The sequence below is a fragment of the Desmodus rotundus genome, chromosome 4, assembly GCF_022682495.2.
Source record: "Desmodus rotundus isolate HL8 chromosome 4, HLdesRot8A.1, whole genome shotgun sequence".
Classification (NCBI taxonomy): domain Eukaryota; kingdom Metazoa; phylum Chordata; class Mammalia; order Chiroptera; family Phyllostomidae; genus Desmodus; species Desmodus rotundus.
Window position 1 is genome coordinate 105,107,550 of NC_071390.1, and position 13,976 is coordinate 105,121,525.

General features: G+C 47.1%; 1 protein-coding gene across 1 annotated transcript in view; it reads right to left on the reverse strand.

Moving 5' to 3' along the window:
- Positions 1-492: 492 nt before the first annotated feature.
- ADARB2 (adenosine deaminase RNA specific B2 (inactive)) overlaps positions 493-13,976 on the reverse strand; it is a 430,916-nt gene continuing 417,432 nt past the window's right edge. Inside the window, exons 8-10 of the mRNA XM_045187554.2 lie at positions 13,430-13,611; positions 2,717-2,895; positions 493-783 (exon numbers count right to left, since the gene is read on the reverse strand). Of these exons, the coding sequence (XP_045043489.2) occupies positions 607-783; positions 2,717-2,895; positions 13,430-13,611 (538 nt within the window). The 3' untranslated portion in view covers positions 493-606. The remainder of the gene's footprint in view (positions 784-2,716; positions 2,896-13,429; positions 13,612-13,976) is intronic.

Sequence of the window (13,976 nt, forward strand, 5' to 3'; positions counted from 1 at the left end):
GCTCTCATTTCTCTGGTCCTGTTTTAGGGGTTCTTTAAGATTGTGCACCCCAAATGCTCTTTGGAAGGAGATGGGGTAAAACACTAAATGAATAATGAGAAAGAGGGGGTGTTCTTCCTGGCTTCTTTGGGGAGGAGCCCATGGCTTCTTTCTTCACTGTGGCTTATCTTGAAGTATCTGTAACCTTGTGCTAGCGAGAACCAAGTGCAACACTCAAGAGGTGTGTGGGGGGAGGGAAACACAGGGGACAGCGCCTGAGGTTTATCTCTAACTGGCAATGCCTCAGTACCACCTTTCAAGGCTGCAACTCAGACCCTCCAGCCTGAAAAGATGTGCTCCCTCTGACACATGGAGAAGAGGGAACCACTGCATTGGTGCCTGTGGGTGTGGCGGGCATGCGTGCTTCCAGCAACCTGGGAGTAGCCATCTGAGAAGCAGCATGTTCCTAGTTCAAGTCTAGCTGCTCATCCGAACATTGCACGCTTCTGTATTTCTGGAACACCAAAGGAAAATGAATGCACAGACCCGATCAGCAGTCTTGTTGCTCCTCACACCCGCCTGGCCTTCTCAGGCATCTCACTGTGTCCAAGAGCCTGGGGCGGCGACTCATAGAGTGAGTAGGAACTGGTCCTGCTCAGGTGGCTTCCTCACCCAGGTGCCCAGGCCTGCCTTTTGAAATGCTTTAAACAGCTGCTGCTTAACTGACTGGTAGGTGTGCGCCCCCAGCTTGGCCTCACAGTACATGGATGGCATGTCTCCGTGGCTCGGTATCCGTGTGCTCAGCTGTGGGACAGGAGTGAGAAAGGACAAATGAGCCTCAGGCAGAGATGAGCCCCCTGCCCCCCACAGGGAACAGAAGAGCTGCATGAGCATTACGAGCAAACATTAGCTCCTGGTTCCACCTCCTGTTTTTCCTCTAAAGCAGAAAAGCACTGTGATAATCGGGAGGAAATCGGGAGGCAACGTTACACTTGAAATTTGCTAAGAGGGTTGACCTTAGATTAAGTCTTCTCGCTGCACACTCTCCCACACACACTCACAAGTAGTAACTATGTGGGAGTGATGGATGTGTTCGCTCCACTGTGGTGGTCATTTCACATATATCTGCATGGAAGCATCGGGCTGTACACCTTAAATGTGCAGGGTGGCGCAAACGTAGGTGTACTGTTGTTCATATGGGAAAATACAATAACTAATGACTCATAACACAAGAATAAACGGTTTCATGTACACACAGCTGTGAACCTACTTCTGCCCACCCTGTATGTAATGTTCACGTGAGTTTTACACCCATAAAGCCATTAAAAATAGAATATCCATTTCCTCCCGATTGACCTATTAATAGAGTAAAATATCACATAAAGTAACAAAAAAAAAGATTAACTGTATCAGTTACTATCCGGCAATTCTATAATTCCATGGAAACCCCATTTATTAGGGAAAGTGCGTCACCAGAGTGTGAATGATTAAGGAATAAAATAAACATGTCACTTGCCTGCTATTAAAATAGCAAGCACTGTGTATATTTTTCCTTTTGGAGGAGGATTAGGGATGGCGTGGGAACTGACGCAGTGCGGTGGGAGCAGCACCAGGAGGGCTCTGAGCCACATGCTAACCCGCAGCAGGACAATGCAACCAGGAGGTGCCCTCTGTCTAGAGCTGTGGCAGGCGAAGCAGTGCAGCCAAAACAGGCAGGGGCTGAGCAGGGCCTGACTGCCCCACACAGTGGGCAGGTTGGGGTGCGGCAGGGAGGGCAAGAGGTCAGAAGTCCCCAATCCCACTTCTGGGTCCCCAGCTGCCACCATCACCTGGAGCCTGTGCAGAAGAAGAGGACCCTTTGTTTAGCAAGACAAAGTTGATGGTGTGCTCTGACCTTCCAGAGTCTCAACACGGACCCACTGACGTGTGGCAGGGAAGCATGCAAAGTGCCTAGAGCAGGTGGGAGAGGAGCTGAAGCGGCCTGGTCAGAGCAGATCAGGTTCCTGCACGGCCCGAGGAGGCACCGGGATCACTGCCAGCCTGGGAGCTGAGACCTGCACTTTCCAGGGCCCTTTGAGTGGACGCAGTGTTTATTTTAAGCACCAGCAGGTCTATCCTGTTCTACTGGCTGAGAAGTCAACCACAACACTTGTTTTCCCTGGTTAAGGAAGTGGGCAAACCAGCACAGCAGTTTTATTTATTTCTTTGTGTTTCTGTTTTCTTTCTTCTTCTTCTTTTTTTTTTTGTTACAATCTGTTATGCTTCGGAAACACATGGAAATGCATATCTCAATTTAGAACCCAGAAATGTCGTCATTACCCTATCTATAGGGGAGAAAGGAAGCCTCAGAACTGGTGCAGTAGAAGTGCATAGCCTTCACGGTTGGAGAGAAGAGTGCAAATCCTCCCTGACACTCACTACTTGCATAGTTTGGGGTCATCACCTGCCTTTTCTGAGTGTCGGTTTCCTTATCTCTAACTTGGGAAAAACATCAACTTAAAAAGCCTTCTATGGGCTTTCCCGTGGTGCCCTGGGCTGGCCGCACTGGGTGTCACAAATAAGCCCCTTTTCCACTTCATTTCTACAGCCACTGGTGTGACTCAGGCTTGGTGGAAGTCTGTGGGTAATTGTGGAAAAGAAAACAGACTGGGAACCAGATTTTGTGTCACATGTCCCCCTGGCTGCAGACCCAATGGCATTCTCTGGGCCTCTGGCCTGTGTCCAGGTTGTTACCCACCTTTCCATATAATCGCGCCCACCGGGCGGAGAGCATATGCTTGCAGAGCCGCGATGAGGCCCCGCAGCTCCGCTTCCCGGTGGTGGCATCCAGGACCTCCACGTCCGAGTTGCCCAAGACCCAGTTCACACTGAAGTGGGAAGACTTTCCGGGCTGGCGCGCCTCGGCGCTGCTCACACCTGTCAGGACAGAAGTAGAAGCAGCCCATCAACACTCTGCTCCCAGACCGCCTTAGGCCAGGCTGGCGGAGGGAGACATCTGCGTTTGCACAGGATGGCACAGCCACAGGTCCCCGTTCGCACCTTTAACTCTTGGCCAGGTCATTGCTTCTCTTCAGCTTGACCCTAAAGGAGGTCTCATCAGGACAGTCATTGCTGGAACTCATTTTTCACTTTTTAATTTAACGAGATTATAAATGTAAGCAGTCTAGTAATAAAAAAGCTCTGCCCATTTCCCCTTCCTGTAAAGATTTGTTGATGGATTAATGAAGAGTGGAGCCAGGTGGATGCTGCCTGAGCATTGGGTTTGTTGGGTACCTACTGCACACCCCGCTCTGCTTGGTACCAGATGGGCCCCGAGGTTCCAAGTTGGGTCGATGAGATAAGGAAGCTAATGAAGACATTAATCCAGTGCCATGACCCAGCGACAGCACCAGCTCCAGGGGTGTCAAACTCATTTTCACCGGGGGCCACATCAACCTCACGGTTGCCTTCAAAGGGCCAAATGTAATTTCAACTCCTTAACAGCTAAGGCGTAGTTACATTTATACAGTCCTAAAATTATTTTGGCCCTTCAGAATTGCAGAATGACAAGAGAGTATAAAACCAAGTGTGGTCCTTCTAAGCATGGTCCCCATGCAGCTGGGCTAGTCCCGCCCAGAAAGCCTCCAGAGTCAGCAGGGAAGTCCTTCTTTCACAGTTTCTCCCCTGGTCAGAGTGTGCATGGATTTCTAATTGGGACAACATGTTCCTTATAGCCGCAGGTTCTCCCAGCACTCAGAAAATGGAAAGATCCGGTGCTCCTGCTCTGGGGTAGCACCCGTTGGCAGCCTGGGCATCACCACACTTGGTAGCATCTGATCTCGGCTTGGCCTCCTTCCCATCCACTTCCAGAAGCTCCTCACACACTTTTGGAGACTCTGGTGGTGAGATGCCTGAACCAACGTAAGACCTGGTGTTACCTTGTCAGCCTTCCCTGCAATGCCCTGAGGATTCTAGAACATGCTCTATTCTGGTGCCACATGGCCCTCCCAGCCATCCCCTCCCCAATGGGTCACATGCCTTTTGAGAGTGGGTGCCTGTGGGACAGAGCTAGTCATTTTAGCGCATTGCACTTAAGCCACCATGTGACTACTTTGGGGACACAGCAGAGTTGCCACAGTGGCTGGGAAGCCATGGTGTTGGGAAGCAAGGTCTGAGTGGTCCTCAGGGGGCCTGCAGCAGGTACCCCATGAAGAAGCAACCCCTGTGTCCAGGGACAGCCAGCACATGTGCAGTGCCTTCTGTGCAGCTCCAAACTGCAAAGTTACGGACCCCAGTGCCCTCCCACTGCTCCACCCTCTAGGGGCTTCTTGGGCAGATCGATGCCCACCCTCTGCCATCTGCCACCTGCACAGCCTGGTCATCATGGGCAGTGATGGGCATCCAGGCTAATTCTACTCATGTCAGCTTCTTCCTTTTCCTCGAAGTGATTCCCTTGTGGCATCTACCTGTGCTGAGAGCTGGGGAGGGGACGATCTGACATGGTGGCAGCGGGGGCTGTCTTACTGGGCAGGAGGAGGCAGCAGCTGAGGTCAGGGGAGTCTGACTGCAAAGAGAGGTCAGCACCGCTCCAGAGCCGCCCGCGTGCAGCCAGGCACGGCCACCTCCAGGACCTGCACCACCTCCCCACCCTTCTCTCCTCCTCCTCTTCCCTTCCCGTCTCCCCACCCACCGCTTCCCCTGCCCCTCTGGTCTCCACACAAGTCTCCATGACCAGAGGTGGGAAATGTGGGCCTGTAGGAATCAAGAAACTTAGTCCCACTCCCGACTTTGCTCCTCTGGCCCTTCACCATTCTTTTCCGGACTGTGTCCCCGGGCAGTGACAACTTCTTGTTGAAGGGTCACATAGGAGAACTTATAAAGGTGTCCAGTGCTATGGTTACTGTTAGTTTCATTTGAAGGGGTGAAGGTCAACTTTGGTTTGTTTCACGTTCTCCGACTACAGGAACTTTCTCACTTTCGTTATTGCCGGGGACAGCTGCTTACTTAAATGGGCTTAGGTGGGGAGTGACTAACCCGCAAATATGGGCCAGAGTTCCTTTCCCATAAAGCATGTTTTGTTTTATCTGTCTGTTCTTCAATGGATTCCTCTGTTGGAGACATTATCCTCCATCTTACACTTTGACCTTCTAATTTAAGGATTATCTCTCTGTCTTTTGCTGGCAAGAAAAAATCCCCCAAGTAACCTGGCAGAATGGCCATACTTCCTCCCTGCTTGACCCTATATAGACAGCTCCTTGAAAGTTTACTAAATATTCACGCCAGTGACATACTTTCTAAAGTCACTGTCATTAGTGACTCTCGTTGACAATACCCAAGGAGACCAACTCAGCTGTGCCAGACTCAGCTGACTCTAACAGACAAATGTGCCAATATACAAGGAAACAATGATCTGGGAATGCTTGCATCAGTCTAAACGATACCCGAGTGGCTAGACCACGTGCAGGCAGAGGCAGTCTCGCTGTCGCAGTGACAGCTGCAGAGTTCTTTATTCAGACACCACCAGCACTGACCGAGCTGCCAGTCTCCCTGAGAGGCACCAAGCTGGCCTCTCTCTTACTCAGTCTCTCTTACTTTCTGTCCATCTGTCTGTCTCCCTCCCTCCATCTCCATTAGCCTCTCTTATAAGGACTCTTGTGACGGCAAGTAGGACCCACTGACATAACCCAGGGTAATTTCATCTCAAAATCCTTAACTTCACCACATCTGCAAAGACCCTTTCTCCAGATAAGGTAATTTACAGGTTTCAGGGATTAAGACTTGATGTTTTGGATGGCCATTATTCAGCCTACTACCGGTACCAATTTTGAATTCTGGAACTGGTCTATGAACCAAGTGAGGAAACCTTCTCGGGAAGGAGTAACCTGGCCCTTTGGTGCCACTTCTGGCAGGAGGACTGGATTTGGAGGCGAGAGGTGTCGCAGCTGCTCTCAGCCACCTCTGATCTCCCTTTTCTCTGTGCCTGTGACTGTGGTGGAAGCTCAGTGCAGCTCACTCTCAGCGACAAATGGCTGGTGAGAGTGGTGGGAATGCAGCCCATGTTTCTGGACTCAGTCAGCAAGGACTTCAGTTTGGAAACTTGGTGAGAAAGCCCAAGAAAGAATGAGAGAATAAAGGTGTCCTGAAAGGTGGTGTCACTTGCTGAAGGACAGAATAACAGTCTTTAATTTAGTGATTTCTTAGTAATTATTTCCAGTATCTTGGAAAGAACCCTATCTGCTAAACAGTTTCTCTCTCAGAGCAATAGCTCATGGAGACAATGCTGACAAGGATCTGTGGAGCCTGAGACAGACTCAGAGGTATGCTGACCTCTGTTCATTTGCACGGTCACACATGGGTTATCCACCTGTCGTGAACACTGTAGAGAAGTATTTCCCTGTGAAGTATGTCTGTATGGGAGTAAGCGGGTCTCCATGAGCCTTTGACATACGTACTCTGCCAGGTGGACTATTCATGAAGGTGGTCTGACGTTTCATTTAAGTGCACGTGACTGTGTTGATAGAGTGGGCTCTGAGAAGCGATCACATTCCGATATCACTTCTGTGACTTGCTAGCAGTGTGGCCTTTGATAAGTTAGTTAACTCACTAACTACTGTGATTACCACCACCACCACTGTGACCTCTGCTACTCCCACCGTTATTGAAGAGCAGTGAACATGAATCCACAATTCAGCCATGAAAATGAGTCTTATCACAGCTCATGTAGCTATTTTCTTAAGGTAAAGATGCCTTACCTTGAGAAAATCCTATGTGCTGTTTTTTAAAGCAGTATGTAAGAGAGATGTTACTGAATTTCTTTAACTAGTGGGTCTACTATATTTAAAATGTAATTCACATTCCCAAAATTAAATTTACACAAGACATTCAGGGATACAACCTTTACATGAAGTGAGGCAAGTCTGTATTACAGGGTAGCACCGTGTTTAATTTGTGAAACGAATAAAGCAGCTTCCAGAAGTGCACAGAATCTCAAAGGTACAGGATAGAAGGGAACACTTGACTTTAATATATGGCCAGACACCTGTGAGGTTGCATGGGCACACATGCACACACATGTGCATGCACATACCACACGTGCACACACATACACACTCAGGCACACCACACACACCCTACGTGCATGTACACACCACACAAATACATGTGCATAAATATCACATGCACAACCACACCACACACATTCTCACACACACCAGACGTGCACACACACATGCACACACGAGCAACCCACCACATGCATGCACATGTGTGTGCACACCACACATAATATGCACACGTGAGAACATATATACATACATCCTCCTACCCTTCACTGTATACACACTCTCTTCTGATGTAAGTAAGCTAGTAACACTTCACTGTGGACTTATGGATTAACATAACTAAGTGCTAAGGCTGTATTAATGTCTTTTTATTTGTTTTCATTGGCATGGACACCATTATAACTGACAGTGATTTTGTAGCTACTATCTTGTCTTAATAGAGCACGTTCTAGGGAAGGTATGCAGGATGCAGCGGATTCCAAAGACTGTGCGTGAGGAGAATGAAGGGTGGATGTGAGCTCTTCCTGCTGAGACATTGGCTACAAGTCCTCTGGGTTCCTGCCAGCCCCAGGGAGCACACAGTGTAGGAAAAAACTTGGCCTTTACAGGTTTCCCTTGCTTCCCCTCGTCTACCGGTTGGTAAGCTGGTGGCCAAGATGGCTGGAAGCAGTGCAGGGGCATGAGCCTGTCAGCTGCCGGCCTGGCTGTTACTGGTGTTCTGTGAGAAGGTTCTGGAGAGAGGGGCAGCAATGTCATCCACGTGGGAGGCTAGGATGTCTGCTCTCATGAGAGTTTTCCACACTGAGTTCCAGGGGCTTCCTTCCTAAGTCAATAGGAATGTGATCCTATTTGTGATAATAAATGACCGCGGTTTGTATTCCTCAAAGTGTAGCCCGCCGCATGGGCTCGCAGGACGCTCGCAAAGTGTGACATTTCCTCCATGGCAGGAAAGAATTTGAATATATCACTTTACAACCTGATAACGACATGGTTCTTGGTTCCTGTAAGGATTGTCATTATTTTAAAAGATATGGATAAAGGGACTTCGGCAGAATATTATTAATTTTGCTTCAAATTATATATTTTCCACTACCATAGTATTCAAAATGTAGTAATAAGTCAAGCTTTATACTGAATAAAATGTGGATAACTTTCATCTCTCTCTTCTGCATTATCCACTTGGGATCATTTCTCTCATGCCCAAATAGCACATCAGTGTCTCCTTCAGTGCCAGTCTGCTAGAGTTGAACCAGCTCTGTTTCTGCCTGTCTGGAATGTTCTCATCTTTATTTCTAAGGGACACTTTCACTGGCTTTGGATTTTTAGGTTAAGATTAATTTTCTTTTTCTTTTCTTTTTTAGAGAATGAAGAAGGGAGAGAGAGGAGCATCAATGTGAGAGAGAAACATCGATTGCTTCCCATATGTGCCCCTACTAGGGATCAAACTTGCTACCCAGGCATGTGCCCTGACCTTGTGGCGTACAGAATGCTGCTCCAACCAGCTGAACCATACCGGCCGGGGTGAGATTAACTTTCTATCAGCTTTTTAAAGATATTGGTTCCTTGTTTTTTGTCTTCCAAGCATCAGCTCTCAGTCTGATTTAGCTTCTTTGAAGTTGACCTGTCTTTTATTTTATGATTGCTTTTTAAATAGATTTTCTTTTTGTCTTATTTTAAAGTAATTTTACTGCTGAGGGAAGGATTAAAAAAATTCTTCTTGGGCCCTGGCTAGTATGGCTCAGTGGATTGAGCCCCAGCCTGCAAACTGAAAGGCCGCTGGTTCAATTCCCAGTCAGGGCACATACCTGGGTTGTAGGCCAGGTTCCCAGTTGGGGGTGCATGAGAGGCAACCACAAATTGATGTTCCTCTCCCTCTCTCCTTCCCTTGCCCTCTCTCTAAAAATAAATAAAGAAAATTAAAAAAAATTCTTCTCAGGGTATAATTTGCTTCATAGATATGTAGCTCAATGTTTTCCATTGCCCGGGAAAGCTCTTAGTTATTATTATGTCTGTAGATATCACTCCCACTCCAGTTTCTTCTCCCCTGTCCTGGAACTCTTATTACATATAATTAGACTTTCTCACCCTGTCTCTCACCTTTTACTTATCTATCTGTCTATCTATCTATCTATCTATCTATCTATCTATCTATCTATCTAATCTATCTATCTATCTATCTATTTATTTTTATAGTTTTCCTTTGGCATGGTTAAGTTTATGTGTCAACTTGGCTGGGCCGTGGTGTCCGGATTCTTGATCAAACACCAGCTGGAGGTTGCTGTGAGGGTATGTTTCACCTGGGCTGACATTTAAATCATGGATACTAAGTAAAGCAGAGCACCCTGTCTTATGCAGGTGGGCCTCATATAAACAGTTGATGACCCTAGGAGCCAAGTTGCATTCCCCTGAAGAGCAAGGAGTCCTGCCTGCAGACTACCTTTGCACGTGACTGAAACATCAACTCAGCTGCAATGGCCAGCCTCTCAGCTTGCCCTGCAGATTTCAGACTTGCCAGCCCCCATGATCATTGGGACCAATTCCTTGAAAGAAACCTCTTTTCTGGTAGGAAAATGAGCATCTCCCATTGGTTCTGTTCTCTGGAGAACACTGACCTCCTCTCTCTGTCTCTGTGCTTCATTCTCAGGCTCTTCTTCAGATGACATTCTGACTTGCTAATTTCTGCCTCAGCTGTGCTTAGTTTGCAATTAAACCTACCCTCTGTCACACACGTTGCTTTCTTTATTTCTGAAATTCCCATTTGTTTTTTTTCTCTTTTTGCTTCCATCTCTCCCCCTACACTTTCCATCTTGTTTTTAAAGTCACTTTTACCCTGTTGAGCATGGGTGTATGAAAGTCTGTGTCCTTGAACACTGTCTCTTCCCATCATGTGCTGTCTGCTGGGTTTTGTTAAAGTGGTCTTGTCTCCGCCCATGCCTGCTTGTTTTTGCTGTATTTGCAAATTTTCTGTAGGATTGTTTTGCTCTACCCCTTAGTAGGATCATCTTAACCTAAATTCAGGAGTCGAGAGGATTTCAAGCTGCTCCGTGAGCCCCGCAAGGGTCCGCTCACAGAGGGTTCACACCGAGTCTGACGGATTGACTCCACTCACTGCTCACCGCAGCTGCAGCCCCACCTGCTCCCTGAGCCCCTGAACCTCCCCTCCTGGTTCTGCCTTCCCTTTCTGGCCCTCCCACAGGTCCCTTCTCTCGTCCTCCAGGACTTTGCTCAGATGGACCTTCCCTCTCAGATCTTTCCTGACCCTCTGATTAGAGTGAGGGTCACTTTTTAATCTCCTCTTTACATTATTTTTCTATAAAGCATTATATTTTGTTTGCTTGTCTTCCCCACTAGAATGTAATCACCCAGGGAGTATTGATTTTTGACCATCTTATTCACTGCTCTATTCCCAGTGCAAAATGGTAGCGGGCACAGCGTAAGAGATCGATACACATTTGTCGTATGATTAAATGAGTGCCTGGCTTATGTTGACCAACTTCTTAATATTTGGACAAATGAAATGTATTGACAAGGGAAGTATTTTCCTTAGATCGTAAAATTCTCAGGAGCAACGTAATTAACTTCGATATTCAGTTCTTTTGTGAAATAATTCCTTGAAATCATGGTAGAAATTAAATGAAAATTAACTAATGTACAAATATTTGAAAAACTCCCCAGAAAACTGAAACAACTATTTTTTCTATAGTTGTAATTTTAACTTTTTTTTTGTAAACCATGGGTTATGTAATTTGCTTAGGGAGATCAGTGGTAATCTATGGAAATGTCTTACTAAATAGTTTTCTGATGAGTCTAATTTTTTGATCTTCACGCAAAGATATTAGGATTGATTTTAGACTTTTATAGCAAGATTTATAATAATTCCCCGCCCCCCAATTTCCTCCAAGGGCCCAGGAGGATAAATTCCTACCTCTAGTGACTTTAGGACAAAGGAGCCTATCAGACATTTTTTTGATGCTCTTAAAAATTTATGAAAAATTTGTAGGCTATTCCATAATATGTCTATTTGTTTTAATATGGTAATACTGCAAATTACTTACCTGCATAAAAGGTTTGCTTCCATCCACTAGTATTTTGCAAGATACTATTAGTGATCATCAACACCAGAAATTTCTGCTGAATTAAAGAGACTTGAGATCCCATATTAGATTCTACAGGTTAGTGTGCCAATATTTTGGATATTCAAACTCACACAGAATGTGGATAGAAACGGCAACAGGTCTCCACTGCACCCACGGCTGTTCCTTAAAGGGACAGTACCACCTTATGCATCTGGAATGCAACAGGGAGGTGGTACTGAGCAGAATTTACAGGCTACTGTTGGCAGACATTTCAATAAGTACCAAACCTCTCCCTGATAAATTCAGTTGCTTATGAAACATGAAATCTGAACTCTTCTGGTACACTGGCCAGTTATTTTCACTACATCAGGAAAATACGTGCTGTGAAGAATGACAACCGAGGTTTTTCTCTATTTATTATCGATCCTGTTATTTTTGTCACATGATCATAAACCACAAGTCTTAACCCATAGTCCTAACATTCAGTTCCTTTGGTCTGACTCTCAAATTTCATTTTCATTGCCAAGACCTTGCCATGGGCTGTAGAACTAACCATAAGTTTTATCTCCAGTGTAGACTAAGAATGTTCAATATTAAAAATCATATACCATTAACACAAAGACATTATCTGTCTTATTCATATTTCCCCCTCCTGTTGTGATTTTTTTTCTTGATGAAGAAAAATAAAAACTGAGCCTTGAGGTTGAAAGCTCAGACAGATTACACTCTCAGCCTGGTAGATCAAGTTCCAAAGTCAGTTTCCACTTCACTTACTTTTTTGTAGAAAGATGAGCATTTAAAGCACAGGTTTTTATGCCCATTCTCCCCACTTCCCCATCTTATTGAATACATTGAGAGGACCAAAGGCAAACTTTCAGGATGGCTCTTTTCCCCAAACACACAGCTCCGGCTGAGGGACTCAGGGTGCAGGGTGGCTGTGACACGGACTTGGGTTCCTTAGGTTTTGCCCATAGGTTTAGTCTGGTCTCTGCAAAATTGTTCATGTTTAGGGTGGGGCAAAGTTAGGGTTACCGTTGTGAGTATGCAAAACATGGGGTTTATTTTTGGGTTATTACTTATTAATTATTCTATTAATTTCCATATGAACAGCTGCAAACCTACTTTTGCTTCACCCTGTGTATTGTTGGTGTGAGTGGAGAGGTATCACTTTCTGAATACTTGCTTAGCTTTTCATGAATTTTTTCTTTTGGTTCTCACTACCATCCCCATGGGGCAATATTGTTGCCCTGATTTTATAATTTAGAACAATTTTAGAATCTTGGGAATAAATTTTAGGCCCAACCCTTAGCCACACACTAAAAGCAGCTCTTCTTTCTATTTTCTGTTTTGGATGACCCAGCCTGAGCCGGAAGCCGTCCGTCACTGCAGTAGGCACAGCCCCGCCAGCCCCACTCTCTGCCGGGGAGCGTGGTTGAGTCCCTGCTTCCTCAGGACACCTGTCTGGCTTTGCAGAGTAGTGCCAGCAGCTCCTCAGAGAGCACCCCTGCTCCAGGCTCAGAGCTGCCTCCGAGGGGTGGTGTTTTCCTGCAGGCACTGGAGGAGGCTTCCACATGCTCCAGTCAGTGCCAGGAGCCTTCCATGGTCCTGTGTGTGGACGGCCAGTGGTCACAGTGGAGGCACCAAAACCGCTCCTTCCTAGTGATCGTAGAACTTGACCACTTCCAAGACCATGTGACTCCTGATCCTGATCCTCACAACTGGCTGTACTGGGTGACTGGGGTGGCCATCCGCATTTCGTGGTGGTGACACAGAGGCTCCGATAACATAGGTGGCATGGGAAGCTGGGAGTAGGATGGGGAATTGTGCTTCCAGCCCAGAGCTCATTGACTTTCTCTACTGCCTGTGAAATGTGCTTTCCTAGCTCATGCTAGCATCCAGCCTGTGCGGAAAACACAGGGGCCCCTGAGTCCAGCACCCCACCCCGGGCAGCCAGGCCCTGTGCCATCGATGTCCCTTCCTCTAGCCTCGAACCCACCTGGCCCTCCATCGGAAAGGCTCCTGCTGACGGGTAAGTTGCTGTCTTGTTGGACACATCCACGGTTCACTGGGTGCCATGGATACTGTAGCTAAAGTTGCCCAGGATGCTGTGTGCGTCCATTGTACATTCTCTGAAATGTGGCTCTTCTCACATTCAGAGATGCTCCCTGACCTCCCTTCTTTTTTAAGTTTTTGATTGCTGTAATTTTGCTCCCTATGTCTTAAATAGCTTTTGGCCAAAATGGATAAAATCCACCCGATTTGGCCTTTTTGGGGCCTGCTTGTGCCAGCAAGCTGATGGGAGGGGTGTGTTTCTTTGGGGACAAGTTCTCTTACCACTGAGGAGGGGCCGGTTGTGCTGGTAGGAGGTGGGCAGCTGGCCGATGTCCTCGGTCCGGTGGCTCATGACCCGGCAGAGGTGGCCGGTGTGGTGCAGGCTGCCCACGATGATGCTGTGCAGGTACACGGGCTCGATGAAGTGGCAGAGGAGGGCACCCTGCAGCCCCAGCACGTTCCACCTGGAGAGAGAAGGAGGGGTCAGTGTGTTTGCTCTCCTGGGTGAGGATGGAAGGGGCGGCCTCGTAAGCCCCCCAGGCAGGCTCCAGCCAGGCCTGTTGTGCAAGATACCTGTGCCTTTCTCCCCTCTGCTCTGCTCTGAGGTGTTACTGCCCCCACCATGCAGACTGACAGGAGCCATCAGCTTTGCTTCTAGTGATCTGAGATTCCTAACTGCCGGGGCCGGGGTCTGGCGCACCTTAATAAACATGGCCTCCTTTTCTGGAAATGGATTGCTAGACACACTGGAAGCTACATATTCTCTCAGGGACTTAAAATTAGATTAAAAGAGATAAAAGACAATCCCTGAAGCGAATCTTCATTTTTC